Consider the following 23,378-nt stretch of genomic DNA (forward strand, 5'->3'; position numbering starts at 1 on the left):
ACCAATGTGCTTGGTGTTAGTTATTGAGCCTAGTGCCAACCCCTGTAGATGCTGGGTTCTTCCACCTACTATGAAATACTAGGAAAATTCCTTAATGTCTCTGAGCCTCAGTTTCTTCATCCATAAAGTAGAGATAGTGACAGCTATCTCTTATAGTTGTAAGGACACTTTCACCTGCTGTCTTAATTGAATAACAAAGGACTTTACCCCAGAGGAAAATTGAACCCTAATAATCTAGCTTAGACTTGCAGTTTGAATGTGTTACTCTCTATTATTTCTTGATATTCTTGTTCTATGGATCTAACACTCCCAAATCTGCTGGGCTCTGCATCCTTGTGCCACATTAAAACTTTATTGATGTTATATAAACATGAAAGTATGTTTATATGCAGTTTTATACATTTTTACAACTAAACCTATATAACCAACACAAGGCCAAGAAACAGAGTATTATCAGTATCCCAGAATACCCCTCCAGTCTATGACTCCTCCATGGGTACCCACCATCCTGACTTCTGATAGCATAGATTTATTATTTTACCATTTTTGTATTTTCTATAAACAAGAATTATGTAGTATATATTCTCGGTATCTTTTTGTTCAACATAATATTCCAGAGATTTATTCATGTGTTGTGTGTATCTATAGATTGTTCATTCTCATTACTTTATAGTATTTCATTATGAAAATATGCCTAAATTACTTTCCATTCTTATGATAATGGATATTTGCAGTTTTCAGTTTCATTGGTATTACAAATGGTGCTATGTTTATTATTGTATTATTGTATCTTTTTATTCAACATAATATTCCAGAGATTTATTCATGTGTTGTGTATCTATAGATTGTTCATTCTCATTGCTTTATAGTATTTCATTATGAAAATATGCATAACTTACTTTCCATTCTTATGATAATGAACATTTGCAGTTTTCAGTTTCATTGCTATTACAAATGGTGCTGCTATGTTTATTATTGTACTTGCCCTTGGTACACATGTGTTTGCATTTCTGTTGGATATATACCTGGGAGAGGATTGCTAGGTCATGGTTATGCATTTGTTTACTTTAGTATGTAATATGCAACATTCTTCCAAAGTGATAGTATTAATTTATACTTCCACTGTCAATGTTTGAGAGTTCCAATTGCTTCACATCTGTACTATCAGTAGGTATTTTCTATATTTTTCATTTTATCCATTTTAGTGAGTATGTTAATAGTATCATTGTGGTTTTGATCTGCATTTCCTTGATAACTAATGAAGTTGGATACCCTTTTATATATCTTAGACATTTGGATGTCCTCTCTAGTGGAATATCTGTTTCAGTCTTTTGGGATATGTTTTTCTTATTAATTTGTAGGAGTTCTTTGTATGTCCTAGATATGAGTCCTTTGTTAGATAGATCTACTGGGAATATCTTCTTCCACTCTTCAGATATCTTTTCACTCTCTAAATGTTATTACAAAGAATGAAAAGAGTTCTTATTTAATGTAGTTTACTTTATCAGTGTTTTCCATTATGGTTATCACTTTTTGTGTTCTGTTTAAGAAATTTCTTCTTGTCCCAAGGTCTCTTTGGCTTTTGCTTGTGGTTTTTCTTCTACTTACAATGTTCTTACGCCTTCTTTATCTCCTACAAATCCTGCAAGACTCAGCCCAGGGTCACTTTCTGTCTTCTCCAGCAGCCCTCCCCTACATCCGTTCTGTCCACCTGATTAGGTGTCTTTCTCCTTGCTCCCAGAGCTTTGTGTAGCACTTGTATTACAACTCTTGATACATTGTACCAAAATCTTTACTTGTCTATCTCAGGCAGGATGGGGAACTGCTCGAGGGTAAGGTCCAGAGCATACAGTAGTGGCATGGTGGCCTGGCTAGAAAGACCCTCAAAAGGTTAAAGTAAGCATTGAAAGCCTTTCATGCCCATGCCTGTTTATCTTTCTCTGTTTTTCCTACAGTATTTCCCAGTCTTTCTTAACCCATGCCCCCTTTTGTTGAGTGTAAAGATCTTCCACACCAAGAGTATAGTCCAGACTGAGAGTTAACTACAATACAGTGCTTCAGGGAGTGCTGATCAGTAGGGTCCAAAACAACAGACATCAAGAAAGGAAGCCCAGAGAAAAGGCCTTTGTATTTTATAATGGGAAAGCCATCGCGATTATAGAGAACAATTTTAGTTGAGTTCTTAAGCTAAAGGCACCCATATCTTATCTTTTGGGTATTCAAAGGTTGTAACTCCCTTTTGAATTTCCCAGGGGTATGGTTGCTGCAGGCAGGTCAGACCCTTCTCAGGGAAAGCTGTTATGGACAGAAGATGGGCAGTAGAGCTCAAAGTGGCTCACCCTGTCTAAGGAGGGCCACTCTGAGGTGGTGATAAGTGTTTTGTCAGGGCCTATTGTGTGCTAGGGACTGTTTTAGGCAGTGAGGATACATCATGAACAGACAAATATTCTTGGCTTCATTGAGCTTAATGTACACCTAAAAGTAGAAAAGAAATGTACTGTGTTGAATCATCCAGTGATAAATGCTATGGAGAAAAATAAAATGAAAAAGAGGGAGAGCACTGAGGTGAAGAAGGAGGTGCTCTAGGGGAATGTGTTCCAGTTACGGTAGGAATGAAGGCCCTGGTGTAGGAATGTGCTGTGTGCTCAAGTATATAATGAGGAGACAGTGTGACCAGAGTAGAGAATAAAGTCAGAGATATGATCATTAAGGGCCTTGTAAGTCATTGTAAAGATTTTGGCTTTCACTTTTAAGTGAATGGAAACTATATTTTTGAGGGTTGTGAACAGAGGAGTGGCAGATCCACACTGATACTGCTGGCGGCGTGATGGTGGTTGCTTATTGCAGGTCTGTTCTGATCTTTTCTATTTTCTCAATCAAGTAGGAACACAGTTATCTAAGTGAGGACTAGTGGGGGTGTGAAAGTTGAGTGTAGGGGAGTTAGACCCAAGACTTCCATTGTTCCCTCTGGATTCTGCATATCCTCTATTTTTTATAGATGACTTCTCATAGGTCTTCCTATGTCACAGATGGGGAAACAGAGGTATGGCGACTAACCCAGTTCCTTAGCTCTTTTTATTTCCTAGTCCTCCTCTGGGAAAGTACAGCTTGTAGGTGGTGTGCTTTTCCAGAGCAGAAAAGCCTCTTGCCATCAGCTGAGTTGTAGTCAACCAGACCAGAGAGCATAGGAAGGGTGAGAATGAGGTCAGGTCTCGGGGATAGGAAAGTCTTCAGAAAGAAATTGACATTTGAACTGGCTATTAAAGAAAGAATGGGCCTAGAGGACATTCAAGATAGGAGGAATTGGTTGAACAAAAGCGTGGAGGCATAAACATTTCTGGCATGTACAGGAAATGGCAGCCCTGCAATCTGATGTGGCTGATCAGAGGGAAGGCACTGATGTGATTTAGTACTGTGGTTTCTGCATCATCTTCCTAATAATGGACCCACCGTGTTTTTTTTCCCCCTATAAGTGAAGGAAGGCAGTGGTTAGGTCCCCAGAAGCAGGGTTGTTTGTGGGACCAACCTTCATTCTGCTTACATTTTTGAAGTGGTTACAAGGCATTGGGCAGAGCGGGCTCCACCGACCTGGCAGAGCTAGCTAGGTTAAGCTGCTTGCTGGGAGGCAGTGTCCAGATGGGCAGAAACAGTTGTCTGGGTTTTTGAAACTATCTTGGAAGCAACCAGATTGTCTTTGGAGTTGCCTAACAAGCTCTCACCCCAATGCAGGCTTTCAGGAAATGTTTAAACCCAACTACAAACCTCTACAAAATCTGAGCTAAAGTGGAGAAGGACCATCTGGCAGGAATAGGGATTGAAAACTGGTTGAGGTTGAAAATCCAAATTTAAAGGGCTTTCTTTGAGAAAGAGGATTGGGAAATAGGATGTAGGAGGAAAGAGACCTTGATTTCTTTTTTTGATTATTTTTCAAGAACAGCAACAAAACCAACTTCTGTGGCTGATTGAGGGAGATTTCAGCCTCATAAGGACTTGTAAAAACACCTGGCAATCTTTTTGACCGCCCAGCAAAACAAACCCTGGTTCCTTTTCACCTGACCAGGCTCATTATTCACTTGATATTTTTGCCTGAAGGTCTTTCTGTATGTAGACTCACAGATCCTAAGGCCGAAATGGAAGTGATCCAAAGTACCAGGTATGTAAGAGTAGTGAAGAAGAAAAGGGGTCTGGCATTTTGGAAAGAATGGGGTAGACTTGAGGAACCTTGGCCTTGGGTCCCCTTTCCTCCTACCCCCACCATCATCTTGGTGTGCCCCCTCGCTCCCCTTTCCTTTTAATCTCTTATTTTAGTCAGAGCAGAGCAGAAGACTCATTCTAATGATGACTTTCCCTGGGTTGTGTGTAGGTGTGTGGGGGAAGGGGATTACAGCAGGAAGAGAATGAACAAGGCAGGCCCAGGGAGATAGAAAGAAAAGGGCCATAGCTGCATCTCAAGTTCTTTTCTTGACCTGCCCTTCCATCCCCTTGGGAATCAGGCAGGTGGTTGGTGGGGAGACATGGCAGGGAGGGTTTGTGCATAGCTCCCTCCAGGGAGGGGCCCTTTTCCACAGGGAATTTAGCAGGGCTTTTTCTTTATCAGGAAGAACAGGGTCTGATGTGAGGATCCAGGAGGTAGATGAGTGCTGAGCATGAGGATGAAGACTCATGGACAAAAGGATCATCAGGATTAGTTGCCTTTGTGAGACCTCTTGGGATATGAATGTTTATATTGGTTACTGAGACTCTTGGAGGAAGAGATGAAAAAGCAGGCCCTCCTTTGGGTAGCTGCTGTTGTTCCTTTGTCTCCTTGGCCAGGACCTGTGGATGAGAAAGGTGCAGGAAGGAGTTGGTAAGAAAGTCTGAGTAGGTGTTTACTGGGCAGGATGAGCACAGGTTGACCCCCAGGGCAGTCAGACACAGCTGTGTGCTATGTGGTGGACTGTACTATTATTGTACTGGTTGCATTGCTTGGCTGTAACCAAGTTCTCATGGCACACATTAAAGCTCAGTCCCCTTTGCCACTTTTTTCCAGACCTTCACGTTGCTTCTTCAGTATAACTTGTATATGAGCAGATTGCTTGGGAAGTTAAAGTCACGCAGATGTCAGCAAAAATTCTCTCATGTACTTTAGAGGCCTCCTTTGTCAAGTCTTTAACTTTTTACGTGGACTAGTAAAGAAGAGTGCTTGGAAGTGTGTGTTTGCTCTCAGTAGGAACTTTAACCCCAGGAGAATGGAAAGCTTCCCTCCACATGCTGTGTCTCTTCCTCATCAATCCCAGAGCTCCTTAAGGCATGTTGTCACATCCACAATTATGCCTGCAGAAAGGCAGCAAGTGGACAAGAGGAAACAGGTTCTTTTTCTCTGAGATAGGAAGGTTCATTCTTAGATGTGGGGCAACCCTGAGAAAGAACTTCAGAGATTGAACTCTAATACATCCCTTCTTGGACCTTTGGGAGAGCGTCTGTAGATTGGGTTGGATTGTGTTGCCAGATGGAGGCTGGCCTGAGCAAATGCAGGGAGCCTTCCAGAGAGTCTTTCTTTCTGCAGCAGCTAGGGAACTAAGTGGGGTTTCAAGTACCTGAGAGGCTATGTCCTGCTGTACAAGAGGATCCTCTTCCTTGCACTGCTTATGCCTAGCCTCCCAGGAGATTTCGTGCGGCTGGTCCCATGGCAGTGCCTCTAACCCTCCCTGCTGGTATGTAATCTATAGAGCTGCAGACTCTCCCAGCTGATTGGGGAAGTCAGTTCATAGGCACTGGGCACAAAAGGGTCAGGGCTGACCTGAAGAGAGCTTGCTGCATCTAAATGGATGCTTGGACTCAGCTTTGGCCAGCTGTTACTGTACAGAAATGCAGACTATAATGGCAGGGTTTCTGATTTTTTCAAGAGAAGCTAGAATCTGAATTTTATTTATATCAGACTAATTTCTTAAATATTTGATAGTCAATTCAAATAATTTAAATATAAAGCGAAGACTAAATGGGGACATTTCTTTGTGTTTGTGAACTACAAGTTTATGTTCTTTTGTCTCTATGGGTTTGCTGACTTTGAACATTTCATAAAATTTGGAATCCTTACTTATCCCTGTTATAGAATGTATCAGTGCCTTATTCCTTTTTACATTTGAATTGTCCATGGTGTGGATATTCCACATTTTAGTTATATATTCATCAGTTGATAGACATTTGGTTGTTTCCACTTTGTGCCTATTATGAATAATGCTTTTAGGAACATTTGTGTATAAGTGTTTGTGTGGACATATGTTTTCATTTCTCTTGGATAGATACCTAAAAGTGGAACATGCTGGTTTATCTGATAACTCCATATTTAAACTTTTTGAGGAACTGACAAAGTGTTTTCCAAAGTGGCTATACTTTTTTTGCATTCCTACTTGCAATGAATGAGGACAGTTTCTCTTCAGTCTCACTATCACTTGTTATCTTTTTTTATTATTATAACTTTCCTTGTGGATATGAAGTAGTCATTGTGGTTTTTATTTGTATTTTCCTAATGATTAACAGTGTTGAGTATCATTTCATTTGCTTATTGGCTAATTTTTAAGTATTTGGAGAATCTCTGTTCAAATCCTTTGTTTAATTTTTAGGTTATTTTTCTTTTTATTATTGAGTTATAAGAATCCTTTTTTATTCTGGATTTGTTTTCCCAGTTCACTAGTAGATTTATGATTTGCAGATTACCTCTCCCATTTTGTAGGTTGTCTTTTCACTTTCTTGATGATATTATTTTCAGCACAAAGTTTATTTTTATAATACAGTGTATGTCTTTTTTGTTGCTTTTGCTTTTGGTGCCATATCTAAAATCCATGGCTAATCCAGTGTCACAGAGATTTTCTTTCTTTCTTTGTTTTTTTGGTGCTGGAAATTGAACCCAGGGGCACTTAATCTTGGAGCCACATCGCCAGCCCTTTTTAATATTTTATTTAGAGACAGGGTCCCTCCCAGTTGCTTAGGGCCTTGCTAAGTTGCTGAGGTGGCTTTGAACTTGCAGTCCTCCTGCCTCAGCCTCTGGAGTGGCTGGGATTACTAGTGAGTGCCACCGAGCCCAGCTATGAGATTTTCTTGTAAGTTTTCTTTTTCTTTTCTTTTTTTTAAAAGCTGGTCTAATAGAAACCATTTATTAATTGTAACATCAATTAAAATTTTTTATTCTTTTTAGTTATACATGACAGTAGAATGTATTTTGACATATCATACATACATGGAGTATAACTTCCCATTTTTGTGGTTGTACATGATGTGGAGTTACAGTGGCTTGTATGTTTTCTTATAAGCTTTGTTTTTGTAGTTTTGCTTCTATGTTTAGGTCTATGATTCATTTTTACTTAATTATTATATATGGTATGATGTAGAGGTTCTACTTCATTCTTCTGTAAGTGGATATCCAGTTTTCCCAGTACCATTTATTGCATTAACCGTCTTGGAATCCTCATTGAAATCAGTTGACCATAAATCTGTTTTTTTTTTTTTCAGGGATTCTCAGTTCTATTACCTTGATCTCAATTTCTGTTCCTGTGTCAGTATCATACTATCTTGATAACTGTTGCTTTGTGGTATGTTGTGAAATTGGCGAGTCTGAGTCTTCCATCTTTATTCTTTTTCAGGTGTTTTTATTCTTTTGCTTTGTCTGCTCTGGGTCCCTTGCATTTCCATAAAATTTTAGGATCAGATTTTCAATTTCTTTAAAGAAATCAGCTGGGATTTTGATGGATATTCTATTGAACCCATAGATAATTTGAGAAGTATTGCCATCTCAATAATATTAAGTTTTCTGATCCATGATTATGGGATATTTTTCTGTTTTTTAATGTCTTTACTTTCTTTCAATGATGTTTTATAGCTTGTCTTTTATTAATTTTTTTCCCTAAGGGTTTTATTATTTTTTGCTGCTGTAGTAAATGGAATTATTTTCTTTAATTTCATTTGCAGTTTGTTGCTAGCATATAGAAATAACATCAATTTTTTTTTAACATAGCTCTTTTAATACAGATTTTTTTTTTAATCCTACAGGTTATCTTGAACTCATTGTGTTAGTTAGCTTTACATTATTATGGCAAAATGCCTGAGGTAAACAACTTATAAGGAGGAAAGGTTTACTTTGACATACCATTTCAGAGGTTACAGTCCAGTGTTGCTTGGCCTTGTTGTTTTGGGTCTGTGGCAGCACAGTACATCATGCTGGGAACACCAGGTGGAGGAGGCCTGTTCAGCTCATGGTGGCTGGAAAGCAAAGGAAAAGACAGGAAGGGGCTGGGGTCCCAATATCCCCTTCAAGGACATGCGCCTAATTACCAGACTTTCTTCCACTAGGCCCCTCCTCCTAAAGGTTCCACTGCCTCACAGTAGTGCCACAATCTGGGGACCAGACTTTCAACACATGGACCTTTGAGGGACAGTCAGGATACAAACTATAGTACTTATTAGTTTAAAGGGTTTTTTTCATGGAATTTTTAGGATTTTCTACCTACAAAATCATGTCATCTGTAAATGGAGATAATTTTACGCCTTCTTTTCCAATCTGGATATATTATTAAATTTTCACCTTTTTCTTCTGTTAGTAATTAGTCATAAAATAGTGTTCCCCACAGAATGGAGCTTTTTACCAGTGGTGCTATATTAACTTGACTGTATGGTACATGAGTGGACATTTTTTATTTTGTAAATATTTAATACTTTAATGTATATTAATTTTATTGTAATTGGTATTAGAAAAAATATGATTAGCATTTCTAGTTCACAGTTTTACGTCTGCTTAAATGTCTTTTTATCAGAATGGTCTTCTTTGAACATCCTCTTTATTCTCTTTCCCTTTCCCTTGCTTCATTTTTTTATACCACTTACTAGCTAACACACACACACACACACAGTTATCATACACATGGGATATATACTTACTGTCTGCTTCTCCCCACTAGGTTGTAACATCTATGAGGACGGTGTCTTTGTTTTTATTCTTTGGTGGATTGCATTTGCCTTTGACATAGTTGCTAAATAAATGTTTGTTGAATGAATAAGGTTTATTGTTTAGAACAAGATTAAAATTTTTTAAGAAAAGGAAGCCAGTTTCAAGTTCATTTACAAAAAATACTGAATCAATAGTAGGTCAGGAGGTATACAAATATGGGAGAAATCATAAGCGCTGTATGGAATCGTAAAAGTTTGGGAAAGTCTAACTTAATAAGGAGAGGTGATGGAGATAGAGGATTTTTTTTCCAAATCATTTTTCGTGAGCTAATAGTTTTTCTGTTAGCTCACAGACCCCAGGCCAGGGGTTTCTTGAGGCTTTTAAGCTATAACACGTGGAGTTAAACATACGTGGCAAAGTGGTTTTCTACCTCCTGCCGCAGATACACTTTCAGCAGTTTTGGAGGTCATCTGGAAGATGTTTGAGGTACTTCGGGCTGCCTGTGGAAACTTGGCTTACGGGACTTGTCTTGTTTGCAGGGCTCTGGATTTGCAGAGAGCCGAAATGACCATGACTGCCAACAAGAATTCCAGCATCACCCATGGAGCCGGAGGCACTAAGGCTCCTCGGGAGACTCTGAGCAGGTGAGTAGAGGAGCACTGCTGGGAGATGGCAGCAAAGGAGAGTAGAATGGCCTGGGTCCCGGGTAGGATCCTTGCCAGAATGTTAATAATTCTCATTATGTGTCTGACAGTCATCCAGGTGACTTTTCTGGACTCAGCTTATGCTACCATTAGACAGAATTCTTTGATAATTGCACTATTTTTCTAGTTCTATATATCTCCATAAGAAATAACAAACAGTAATCCTAAAACAAGCTTTGTTTTGTGCTGTTGGAGGCCTCTAGCATTCCAGGGATGTGGCCAGTAAGAAGCAGCTTGTGTAATCTCTTCTCAAGGTGGAGACAGCTTGGAGCTGCACTGCCACGGGGGAGGCTGAGCAGGTTGGGATAGATGCTGTTAAGCATCTTAGCACAAGTTTCAAGCAGAAGGCTAGACTATAAGAATTTAGGTAGGGCTGCGAAGAAGACAGTGTGGGGAATTTTAGTGAAAGTAAGTTATAATCCACCTTCCAGTTTTGTCCTTTTTTAAAAAATGGGAATGTAGGACTATAGAAAAACCACAGATTTTGGAATCCTATAGAACTGGGTTCAAATCCAAGCGCTAACTACTTTCCAAATAGATCTCAGAACATTTTCCTGTGCCCTCTAAAATCTAAGTTATTTCATCTATAAAATTATCTCATAGAGTTGCTATGAGGATTAAATGAGATAATATATCTTGGTACTTAGCATAGTGGCTAAATCTCCCTGTGATAAGATAAAAGCTTCCAGACTGGCAGATAGACATACAGTGCTCTCACTGGGGTTTCTCAGTTCATGGGCAGGGGTGCATGCTAATGTCTCAGAATAGCCTCCAGGCTTTTTTTTTTTTTTTTTTAATTAAAGCCACATATTTTCCCAGCCTCTTCTGATGAATCTCAGGTGGGCAGATTTGGCTTTTGGGGCCTCATCCAGTAGACTGGATATCTATGAGAGTGTCCAGCTGTGGGCTGGGATAGAATTAGATCCTTCCTGGATATCTGGACTGTACAGTGCTAGGCTAAGGCCCAGGAGGGTGGGGCTCCCTCAGGTCTGGCCAGAGGTAGTGGTGGATATTCGGTTCATTCAGAGCTGGCATCAAGATATTGTTGGTAGAAAGGACACAGGATGTATTCCTTCAGGAATGACTGGCAGAAATGGGGCGGGGGTTCCCTGTGCCATACATGCAGGACTTGATCCTGGTAGAAATAGTCTGATGGACTGTGTCAAACACACAGGGATTGGCAGGACTGTCTTGTTAGTTATGTAAGAGCTTGGAACTTAACCAAACAAGTTTTATATCCACAGCAAGACTAGTAAGAACTCGCGTCTGAACTGAACTCTTCCAGAACATTTGGTGGCCAAGGCAGAAACTGGTCTAGATCTTAGAGTCTGCCTCTCCTTGCCTGCTAGTGGGAACCATTTTGCTGTGCTCTCACCAGCCTGGTGGCATGTCTTACCATCATTAAGTTGGCAGGTAGAGACTGGGAATTCAAGTTCTCATTTTTTGGTAGGGGGTTGGAATACTGTATTCTACCATTGAGCTATATCCTCAGCCCTTTCTTTAGATTTTGAGACAGGGTCTTGCTAAGTTGCCCATGCTGTCCTTGAACTTGTGATCTTCTTGCCTCAACCTACCAAGAAGCTGGAATTACAGGCATGCACCACCCTGTCTGGTTTTTTCCCCATTTTTAAAAAACGTCAGACTATTATGGGAGTGAAATAAATAGGAGATTCTATAGTATTATTCTTAATTTTCAAGAAATAGTATATTTAATAGTCTACTTAGAACTTTACTTGGAGATGATCATACCCAGCATCCCTCAACTCCTTTAAGTATTTATTTTTTTCATCTGATTTCCACTGCAGAGGTGGATGTGGATAGGAGGTGATATGCAGTATTTATATAAGTTGCAAAGCAGAATGAAGAGTGCTGACAGCATCCCCAGTTTTTATTTGGAATACACGCCTACATGTTTCTAAAACATTTTCAGAAATTGCTCTTCCTTTAGCTTCTCAGTCTGCTTGCCATCAAAACATTCTGGGTAGTGTTTGTAAATATCTGAGTTTCAAGTGGGCATTAAAAAAGCATCTTTCCAACCTCCCTTCTAAGTCTTCCTGCCACATTTCCCCATCTCTCCCTCCCTCCCTTTCTGGGAACCTGGCTTTTGGCATGGAGTCACAGGCCTCTGTGGCTAGCTACACCCTTCTCTCAGAGCAACTCTTGGGCTGAAGATATTAGTTAGACATTGTGATCTTGTGGTTTCTTTGGTTGTCTTCACCCCCAGCTACAATCTAGGTATGTTCTTTGGACTGTATAAAGCAGGAAATCTCTAGTTAACTTAAGAAGTAATTGTCAGTGAACTCTGAGGATCCTTCTAAGTGCCCAGCTCTGTGCTGGACATGGGAAAAAAAGAAGATGACCCCTTCTCTCTAAGGCATTTACAACTTAGATCCATGATCATGGCACCTGAATTTCTTATGAAGTCTGATCTTTCAAAAGATGTTTGGCAGTGAGCCGGGACCCTTTTATCGTTCCCAGCCCAGGAATCTAAAGAAGAATTAATACTTTGGTACCATCAGAAGTTTATTTGGAGAAGGCAGGGCCTTGGAAAACTGGATCTTTGATGCTGGCCACTTTGGAAGCCTTCACATCATTCACACGAAGGCAGTGGAACCCAGTAAGAAGCATTTATTTCTAGCTTTGGGGAAAGGAGGAGCACTCAGGCATGAGAAACTGGTAGAGATGGGCATATGGGACCCTGTGGAACTGTTCATATATATATTTGCAATGCCTTATCCTTAATTTGCATGAGAATCTTCCTGATATACTGCTGAGCCAGTCTGGGTTAAAGATCCCAGATCCATTTCCTAGGTTTTTACAGGTGTTTTACTACTCTATTTCCTTTCCTTTCTTTTGCAGCTCAGTCTTGATTTGGCAGGGACCTATAAGAAGAGAAGATCTGAGGCTTTTCATCTGACCATCTAAGTTTTGTTCTTTGTTATGTCTCGGGCTCCTGGAACAGGTTTCCTTTCCTCATTGGCTAAACGGGTGTACTCCTTCACCCTTACCAGCCAGACCACCCTCCCCACTGCCTAGTGCACTCCAGCTCATGCAATTTGGCACCCGGCTCTTGGAGGTAGGAGTGGCATTCTCAAACCTCTGAATTTCAGAGGGCAGGCTTTACTGTGTTTGTGCTGATGAACTGGAGTGGAACCAGAAGCATTTGGTGACTTGCAGGGAAGGAAATGTTATATTCAGAGCTAATTCAACTGTTTTGATTGGGGAACTTGACTATGTGATTTTACTTGTGCACTAAGACCTGGCAGGCAGTATGGGCTTTTCTCAGAAGACTTTCTGTGTCTGCAGATTTCCCCCACAACTTTTTTACTGTGAAACTCTAGTACCTGAGTCATTGTGACTTGGAAATATAGGCCATCAGTCTCATATTTGAGAACCTTGCTTCTGGTTTTAGGTACACAAAACCTGTGGATATCTGTAAGGATGTGGAATTCTCAAGGACAAGGACTTTGGCTTCTCTTTGTGTGTTCAGAGCCTGGAACAATGCCTAGCACATAGAAGGCATCACTTCCTTGTGATCAGATGACTAAGTGACTGGGAGGGCAACATCTTACAAAGCATATTGGAGTCCTTGGATTACTTTCCTAGTGGGTTTTCTTAGCTTTGGACTCTCTTTCCATCCACTGTGTAGATTCTCAAAAAGGCAGAGTTGAAAAGATTTTTTGGAGCTTGCATTATTAGTCATCTTTCTGTCACTGTGACAGAATACCTCAGAAAGTCAACTTAGAGGAGGAAAGACTTATTTTTTTGGCTCATGGTTTTAGAGGTTTCAGTCTGTGGTCAGCTGGCTCCTTTTTTTCTGTGCTTGTGGTGAGGTAGTACATCCTGACAGAAGGGCATGTGTGGTGGAGCAAAGCTGCTCATATGATCAGCAGGGAAACAGAGTGAGTAAGGAAGGGGCTGCAGATGAAGCACACTCTTCCAGGGCATGCCCTGAGTGACCTGCTTCCTCCAGCGAGGCCCTACTTCCTATGCTTTCTACCACTTTCCAACAGTTCATTCAATTATGAATCCATCAGTGGATTAGCCCATTGATGAGATCAGGGCCTTCATAAACCAATCACTTCCCAAAAGCCCCACTGCTAAACATTGCTGCATTGGGACCAGGCCTTCAACACATGAGCCTTTTGGGGGACATTCCAGATCCAAATGATAACAAGTCATTCAGTCTAACCCACTTGGTTTATATATAGGGAAACTGAGTCACAGAGAAGAGGGAGAACACAATGTTAATGGGAGGAATAACCAAGCTTTCCTGTCTTGATTCTTCTATTTTTCTTTCATTGTACCACCACATTCACATTCCTGTAAACATTACTGTCACCTCCTTGCTCAAAAATTATTGCCATCCATGATAAGGTCAAACTTAGCCTGTTTGCAAGTCATCTTGGTTTGGTCTGGCCCTGGTCTTTTTTTCTACCACTATCATTCACTAAAGCAAACTTTATATTTCTGCATCTTTTTTCCAGTGCTTTTTTTGACTAGTCAGCTAGGAAGGATCGTGCTCCCCTCTGCATTTATTCCTAGAACCTTGGTTTGGAGCTTCCAAATGGCACTAATCATAGCATACCTCAAAGGGTGGATATCTGTGTAAATCTTATTTCCTTTCCTCAATCAGAACTCTTTGGGGCCCAGTGCATACTCAGTTGGAATGTTAGAGTTGGGAGGGAGCTTGGAATTCAACTGACTTAGTTACTTATGTTACATGTGAGTATGGTAAAGCCCACACAGCTAATCAGCCGTGGAGCTATAATTTCAACTCACATCTGCAGAAGTCTGTGCAGAGAGAGGCCTCTTTTAGTGATATGGTGAAATACAGATTTGGACCCTGTGCTTTAGATTTCAGGAAGAGTGTATGTGTTAGTCAACTTTTTGTCACTGTGACCAAAATCCCTGACATAAACAACTTAAATGAGAAAAGATTGATTTTGGCTCATGGTTTCAAAGATTTCAGTCCATGGTCACTGACTCCATTTATTTGGGCTTTAGGTAATCAGAACATTGTAGCAGAAGGGTGTGGCAGAGGAAATCTCCTCCTTTCGTGGCAGCCAGAAAGCAGAGAGAGTGAGGAAGGGGCTGAGGACGTGATATCCCTTCCAGGGCATGACCCTGGTGACCTTCTTCCTTCGTCTAGGCCCTACCTCTTACAGTTTCTTTTCTTTTTTCTTTGCGGTGCTGGGGATCGAACCCAGGGCCTTGTGCTTGCAAGGCAAGCATTCTACCAACTGAGCTATCTCCCCAGCCCCTCTTACAGTTTCTATACTCTGAATAGTGCCATCAGCTATGAACTAATGGGAACTAATCCATTGATGGGTTTAAACCCTCATAATCCAATCACCCCCCAAAAGATGCACCTCTGAACATGCTGCATCTGGGATACTTGAACCTTTGAGGGACATTCCAGTTCCAAACTATAACAGAGTAAAACCTTGCAGTAAAGAAAAAATCTGAAAGTAGTAGGTGTGGGTAAAAGATAGTGTGGCAGCTGAGCATGATGTTACATACCTTTAATCCCAGTGACCTAGCAGGCTGAGGCAGGAGGATCGAAAGTTCAAGACCAGTCTCAGCAATTTTGCAAGGCCCTGAGCATCTTAGTGAAACCCTATCTTAAACAAACAAAATGGCTCGGGATATGGGTCAGTGATAAAGCACCTCTGGGTTCAGTCCCCAGTAAACGCCCCTACCCCCAAAAGTGTTGCAGAGCCTCTCCTGTCCTGGCTTTGGCAGACCACCCCTGAGGAGAACCTGTGACCTCAGGCACCCCCCGCCCCCTTACCTGAGATGCTTTCTAGAGTACCAGTCATGATGTCTTTAATGCTGCTTTGCTTATCTATTACTTTGTAACAAATGAACCCAAATTTAATGATGATCTTTTATTTTGCTTACAAATTGCAGTTTGCATAGAGCCCATCCAGGGAAGTGTGTCTGTCTTCCTTGTAGCATCATTTAGGGTGTCTTAAAGTTGGTGGTAACTCAGTGACTGGGGGCTGGAATCATCTGAATACTTGTACAATGTTGACTGTTGCCCGGGAGCTCAGTTTGGGAATACCTGCATGTGGCCACTACACTTGACTCCATGCTTTTATGGATTGGTGTTTGGATTCTAAGAGTAAACATCTGAAGAGAACAAGACAGAAATACATGTCATTTTATAAATTAGCCTCAGAAATCACAGTGTCTTTTCTATTGTATTGCATTGATTAAGGCAGTAACAAAGGGGTAAGTTCAAGAGAAGGGAAGGTAGTTGCCACCACCTGGTGAGATAATATTAAACATCTTATTGTAAGAAGGATATGTGGGATGGGAGTACACTGTGATTGCTGTCTTAGAAAAATACAGTCTACCATAGTTGTCCTTCAGTCACAATTCCAGATACAAAGCATATTCAATCTTTTCCCTAAGCTCTAGGTCTTATCCTCTTAATGGCATTGAATTCTAGGATCTTGGCATCAAAATCAGACCTAGGCATAGATGAGGCTTTTTGGGTGCAGTTCCTTTCATTGTGTGCAACTCCTTGAGTACTGTTCTCTTACTGTGAAGATCTTTAAAGAGAATATATCCCTGCCCCTCAAAATACACTGATGGAACAGGCCTCGGGTAACCACTGTAAATATTCCTTAAAAAAAAAAAGTCACCAATTTGTTGTAATTTTTATATTCAGTGGGGCATATGTTCTAATTTCTTGGTTCTACTGCTTGGGAGTCATTTACCTTGTCTCTACTTCCACCCTCTGCACTTTTGGGTGTGCCCTCTGAGTTATCCTTCCATTTCCATAAAAAGTAGCTCATTCTTACAGGTAAATAATTTTCTCCACCTTCTTCATGCTCATAATATGTCAAGGGTCCACAGTTTCCATTTTGTACTGTCTCTTTTTTTCAGTCCAAGCTGATATATTCTTTAAATACTTAATGAATTTTTTAAAAAATATATAATCCATTATAGTTGACAAAAAGCATGCTTACAGATCACCTGAAGATAAAGCTCTCTCCACTTTGGTTTCTTATGATTCTTAGAAGTTTTATTGTCTATATAGAGGGTCTGTCAAGACTGGCTCTTAAGATACCTTGAAGGCCTTTTTTCTGTTGTATGATGTAGTACTTTAAATAATTTTTGAGGTCTTTACAAGGATTCTTTCAGACCCACTTTAAATTTTATTTTTACAGGTTTATTGAAGGATAATGTATAATCTATGTAAAGTGCAGGGTTTGTTTTCTCTCTCTCTCACATACACATACATGTATACTCAATAAAACTATCACCACAATCTGGAAACCTTTTCTTAATTTGAGAATTTTTTCCTGTCTAGAGAGACTAGAAATGAAAAACAGTTTTATTTTCTGACCCAGCACAATTCCTTTTTTAGCTTATCTCTTTTCTCTAATACTATTGTCAGCTAGAAGTCAGATGGCACCTTAGCACTTTGCCTGCAAATTTTCTCTCCTAATTCACCAAATTTATTAGCTATATTTCCTATTTTCTGTGTTATAACAGGTGAATCACCAGACTTTTAAACACAATAAGGGTACCCTTTGACTTTTAAATGACATTTTCTTACTTGCTTTTAAGCTCCAAATGACAGCCCCAGAGACAATATTTTTAAAAAATTTACTTCAGTAGTACCCCACTTAAAAATACCAAATTCTGTTCCAGTTATTGCCAAATAATCACTTCCAGATTTAATGGTATAAAATAGCCATTTTATTATGTTCCCAGACTCTGTGGATTAGGAATTCAGACAGGACTGCAGGGATGGCTTGCCCCTGCTTCAAGACATCTGGGACCTTGTTAAAAAGACTGCAAGGCTTAGGGTGATTCCATGACCAGGAACTAGTATCCCGTGGCAATGTCTTAACTCACACATCTGGAGGTTGATGCTGGCTGTAGCTAGGACCTCTGCTGGTCTTTCAGCCAGAACACTTAACACACACCTTCTCTGTAAAGCCTGACCTTACTCATAGCATGGGATTAGGCATTACAAGTTGCTAGTTTCTTGAGGCCTGGTCCTGAAAAGTGGTATAGTGTCAGTTCTGTATTCTATTGCACAAGTAGTTACAGAACCCAGATTCACAAAGAGAGGTCATGTTGACAGGAAGCACACCAAAGAATTTGGTGACCATGTTTTTGAAACCACTACAAGTGCCTTTGGCATGCTTTCCTAGAACTGAATTTCTGTCCCTCTTGGCTCTGCATAATGCCTGCTCTGCTTTGTATAGCAGCTCGGTTTGTACTGAATTAGGGCTTTTGGGACCTTGCTATCAGGCATCTGTAGTCTCAGAAGGGGCTTCTACATTATAAATACTGTATGTTCCTTGCTGCTACTACGTAGAGGGCTTGGAATTCCTACCCCGTAAAAGAGCTCACCACTTCTCTTTGGGTTTCCTTAGAAATCAGCTGGGGGACAGACAGATAAACCTTTGGGAGATCCTTAGATGTGCTTTCAGTAGATGAAAAGGTAACTTAATTTATGCTCTGACCCCTAGCTACCTTTCTGCCTACCTTGACAAGCTGTGATTGACCTCGCAAGTCTCTGTATTTGTTGGCCTGGATATAGCCCCACTTGGAGGCTGAGGCTGCCCTGAACCCGCTTGGAGGCTCCTAGCCATTTGAGAAGAGATTGCTTTGGGAAGAGGAAGGACAAGTTGCAAGTGTCACACTGTCCTTTGACTTTTTATCAGAACTGTTCTGAAGTGAGAAGTTAGCTGAAGTTCCTGGGAGAACCCCTTCACTAACCGGGGAACAAAATCCAGGTCTTGCAGATTAACTCAATCTGCTTTCCTCCTTTTCCTCCTCCTCTGTACTCAGAGTATGACTTTAGGGTAGTGCAGTGAGAATGTGAGTAATCCCTGAGTGAGAATGTGGTAATCACTGAGTGATGGGAGATTGCTGGTGCTTGCTGATCCAACAGGGTGCACCTTAGTGGAGCAAATCTAGAGTGGTAAATGGCCAACTCTGAGGTGGTTTTGTTTGAAGCAGGCTAGACATCTGTTTAGTAGGGATGAAAGCATACTGGAAGCCAGACTCCTGCAGATAGGCTTACTACATCCTGGGGACTCTGAGGCTATTTTTTAGATTCCTAGAACTTTTCCCCAAATGGCTCCAACTTGGGTCCCTGATACTAATACTTGCAGTAGTAAAAGAAAAGAGCAACTTTGAGCATGCAAAGTTCAAAACAGCTTTGTCAAGGGCTGCACATAGCCTTCTCTCCCCAAAACCCCTGGGTGTACCTGACACTATGTGGGACATCCTTTAGCACAGATACTTCTGCTGTGTTGCTTGAGAGGGCACACGCTAACCCAAGAATTGGGTCATGTTTGTGTGAAACAGTACCAAATGGAGAATTTTACATGTTAACTCTCAGTTTCTCTGTGCGAGCAAACATGCACACACATTGTTTACTCTTTAAATTTTGTTCTCTTTCCATACCTTACTTCGTATCCTTTTTATCCTATTACTTGTCATATACGTGCTCTCTGTGTATGTGTTTATTGTTCTCTTTTAAACTTCCCGCACCCCCACCCCACTTTCTTTTTTATCTTCTTCCCTCTCTCCTGAAGACGTTGGTTTTGGCCAGTTGTATGCTGTGGTGTTGGCACCCATACCCATGCTGAGCTGCAGAACTGGCTGCTGCTGACAGGCTGTGGTGCACCAGGCACCCAGTTCTACAGCGGCTGCCTCCCCAGGGGCAAACTGGGATTGTCACACAGAATAAGAGATGACAGGAGCCAAGTCTGGCTGTCTGTTGACTGCTTCGTATTTACTTTTGTTTTATATTTCTTTTACCATTATGGATTATTTGTAATCTTCACCTTTATAAATGGACATCATCTTAGTTACATAGCTATTATCTGAGGATACTCAGAAAAAGTGTTTTCCCTGTTTTATGAAGAACTTGAGGCTCAGAGAATTTAGGTGACTTGCCCATGAGCATACCTAGGAATTGATGGAACTATTAGAACTCAGATTTCTAGATTCTTGGCCTGATATTTAGTTTTTGCCTTATGAAAGAGGACTTTGAGACCGACAGTGGTACTAGGCTGCACTAATGTGTACCTTTCTTTGTTGTTCTTTGGATTATATAGCAAAAAAGAGACAGGGAAGCCTTTAGACAATAACATGGGAAAGCATAAAGGAAATGTGCATTTTAACTGGTTTTTAAAAATTCATTTGACACAAACATTAATGTCCACTCAATTTTAGGTGCAGTGTAAAGTGCAGATAATATCAAAATTAACAAGATACTGTCACTACCTTCAAGAAGGTCTACTTATAGTCTAGTTAGGAAAACAGGTGGTGAGGGGCTAGGGATGTAGCTCAGTAGTAGAGCACTTACCTAGCTTCCACAAGGCCCTGGTTAAGTTCCCAGGAGTGGGAAAAAACAAAAACAAAAACAAAACGACAGAAAATAACATGACATAGTAAACATACCATAATAGACATTTTTTCCAGACATAGTGGAGAAATCCAAAATTGGCTCCCTCCACCTGGGTGAGGGAATAGCATGGGGAAAAACTAGGAGTTAGATGTATCTGTGGGTGGGATACAGGATCTATGTGGAGAGAGAGACTATGAGATGATGAAGGGAAAAGAAGATAGGGAGTAGCTTATGGAGGCCTTTTCAGGCATGCCAGTGAACTTGCACTTTATTCTGCAGATAGTGGGGAGCTTCAAACATAATCATTTTACATTTTAGAAAGATGTTCTAAGATGAGAGGATGGACCAGGTCAGGCTTTATACTGAAGGCAGAGAGAGAGTTTAAGAGACTGTTTTAATAGTCCTGGTGAAAGATAAGCTCTGAACCAAGGAAGTAGTAATAGTAGTAGAGTTGTTGAGGAAGGGACAGATCAGAGAGATGTCAGGAAGCAGAAATGATAGGACTTGGTCATCAAGGAGGTTAGTGTGTTGCGGGAGGGGTTTGGATCCAGATGTTTGGAAGAGGGAGAAAAAGCCCTGACCTTTTCTCTCCTCTAAGGAATGAGTCTACAATACATGTACCAGTAAAGCTAGGGGCAAAGGAAGCACAGAACAGCCCAGGGATGAGACCCTGTGAGACAATAGCTGGCTCAGGTGGGTGGCAAAGAGAGCGCTCTACAGCTAAGGCCAACCCTTTTAGGTGAGCACTGGGCTCCTACCTCCCTCCTGAGGCTGTTGCTCCCAGCTTGTGTTCTCCATGTGTTATGCTGACAATGTTTCTATCTTACTGCATATCATTCAAAAATGCTGTAATGTCTCCTAGCCCAGAAGCTTCCACATTCCAACTACCATCTCATTTTCTTATTCCCTTTCTTAGGAAAACTGAATTGTCTGAACTCACCTCCACTTCTACTTCCATTCCCTCTTCTACTTCCTGTCCTTCAATTTTCTTAAATTCCTTCCAGTTAGGCTTTCCTTTCTACCTCTCCCAAAACTCTCTTCTCAAGGTCACAGTGACCTCCATGTGGCCAAATCAAATGATCATTTATCAATCCTTCTCTCACTTGGTTGTTGGCAGATTTGACTCAGTTAATCCCTTTGTATTTCTTGAAGTTCTCAGGATATCACTCTTCATGGTTTTTCTTTTTCCTCACCAAATGCCCTCCTTTGCTAGTTTGTCCTCCTCATCCTGATCTCAAACACTTGGAAAGAAATCCCAGGACTCAGTCCTGGGACTTCTTTGGTGATGTTCATACCTTAGATGACCTTCTCTGGTTAGTCAGATGGTCTAAAATTAATATCTGTGTATTACAGATATCTGTGTATTCAAATTGAATTGAATAATCTGAATTCCATTTTACCCAGTGCTCAGGCCAAAAATCTTGGTGTTATCTTTGATGTCATCCCTCACATCCCTTTTCCAGCTCATCAGGAAATCCTGTTGGCCAAGCTTTCAAAATAGATCCCTCTCTGCTGCTACTATTGTAATCTGAGATATCATAATAATTTATACAGATTGTTGTAGTAGCCTTCTAATTAGCCTCCCTGTTGCCATCCTTACACCCCTACACTTCATTCTCTGATGTGAAGTCAAGTCACATCACTCCTCTCCACACCCCTTCAGGAGCTTCTTTCTACTTTGAGTATAAAAGTGGCCCATGGTGTCCTCCATGAGAGGACTAATCTCCAACCCACTCCTCTTCTCTTATTCCACACGGGTCTCTGGAATACAGGAAGTGTGCCATTGTCTCAAGCTCTACACTCTTTCTGTCTTGAACATTATTCCCTTGGGTAAACACATTGCTTACTTCCTTTAGGTTATGTTTACATATTCCCCCAGCAGAAGGACCTTCCATGATCTTCCTGTATAGAACAGTAACTCATTCCCACTATTAATCTCTTATCCTGTCTCTCGCCTTCCTTCTTTCCTTCCCTTCCCTTTCCTTCCTTTCCCTTCCTTTTTGTTCTTTCTTTCCCTCCCTCCCCCTCTCTCCCTTCCCCTCTCTTCTTCCTCCTCCACCCCCTGTCTCTTTTTCTTTCTTCCTTCTTTCTTTCACAAGATCTCCCTGTGTTGCCCTGCCCCTGTGTTTCCCCTGCTGTCCTTAAGCTTGTAATTCTCCTGTCTCAGCCCCCGGAGTAGCTAGAATTATACGCATATATCACTACACCCAGCTCTCCTTTATTCTTTATTGGCCCCATAACCATGACAGAATTACTTTGCTTCTTGACTAATCACTCTAAAATAAAGCAATACTGTGTTTGTCTACCAGAAGGTAAACTATAGAAAAAGAGACTTTATATTTTTACTCTCTGCTGATCCTTAATGCCGAGAATGATACCTGGAATATACTTGATGCTGGATATAGATCAGAGGGGTGAAGAGCCAAGATGCATCTCAAGGCTGGTGCAGCTGACACTGTGGTCTGGGTGATAGGTGTCTTCCTTTGTTCCTATATTCAATGAAGGCTAGCAGGGAGCTCTGAAGAAATGAAGCTAGACTGTCAGTAGTAGAGTGGGAGACCAGACGTAAAAGTAGCGTTTGCTCAGATGGTTGGCTTCCTGACGCTGCCTGGGTCTAGGCACTGCCATTCTGCTGGCCATTTTTTCCTCTTGCCCAGCAAGGGAAGAATTATCTTATATTCAATCCCAATATCAATTTGAAAACTCCTAAACAACTAGAGAGTGAAACTGAAGCCTGAGAGTGAACAATCTCTCATCTACGACAACAGATGCTATATGTCGTGTAAACTCATCATCACAAAGAACCAGCATGCTGACACCTGCCCCCCTCCTTCTGTCTCTCTGTTAACTTCCCTGCTCTTGGTGACAGATTCTCCTGAACCCTTCCCTAACCTGGGAGCTGAGACTGGCGGAGACTATTTATCTCACCTCCAAATGAGAATAACTAAAGTCAAGTCTTCTATGGAACCCAACCACTCATTTCACTCATTTGCTTAGGAGGATGGACTGAAGACTTTTTTTTTTTTTGGTACCAGGGATTGAACCTCCACAGCAACCCTTCTGCTTAAAAATTTTTTAAAATTTTGAGACAGGGTCTCACGAAGTTGCTCAGGGCCTTGCTAAGTTGCTAAAGCTGGCTTTGAACTTATGATCCTCCTACCTCAGCCTCCCAAGTCACTGGGATTACAGGTGTGTCCCACTGCTCCTGGCTAGGACTGATGAACTTTTCCATCTATGATTGTAATTCTAAATAAATAAGAGAGGCCTAAAGTCTGTGTCAGATCTCCCAAGGCTGGAACCTGGTCCACTGCCCTGCCACTGCTTACTCTAGGGGGGGACTGAGGCTTGCTCCATTTATACCTCC

At 41.1% G+C, this 23,378-nt stretch overlaps 1 protein-coding gene across 6 annotated transcripts in view; it reads left to right on the forward strand.

The window, feature by feature from the left end:
* The window catches only part of Dennd2b (DENN domain containing 2B), a 154,084-nt gene that overhangs the window by 92,100 nt on the left and 38,606 nt on the right, over window positions 1-23,378 (forward strand). For all 6 annotated transcript variants that reach the window (XM_047518241.1, XM_047518242.1, XM_047518243.1 and 3 more), the window contains one exon: window positions 9,460-9,564. In XM_047518241.1, the coding sequence (XP_047374197.1) occupies window positions 9,485-9,564 (80 nt within the window). In that variant the 5' untranslated portion in view covers window positions 9,460-9,484. The remainder of the gene's footprint in view (window positions 1-9,459; window positions 9,565-23,378) is intronic.

This window comes from Sciurus carolinensis, chromosome 11 (genome assembly GCF_902686445.1).
Source record: "Sciurus carolinensis chromosome 11, mSciCar1.2, whole genome shotgun sequence".
In the NCBI taxonomy this organism is placed as follows: domain Eukaryota; kingdom Metazoa; phylum Chordata; class Mammalia; order Rodentia; family Sciuridae; genus Sciurus; species Sciurus carolinensis.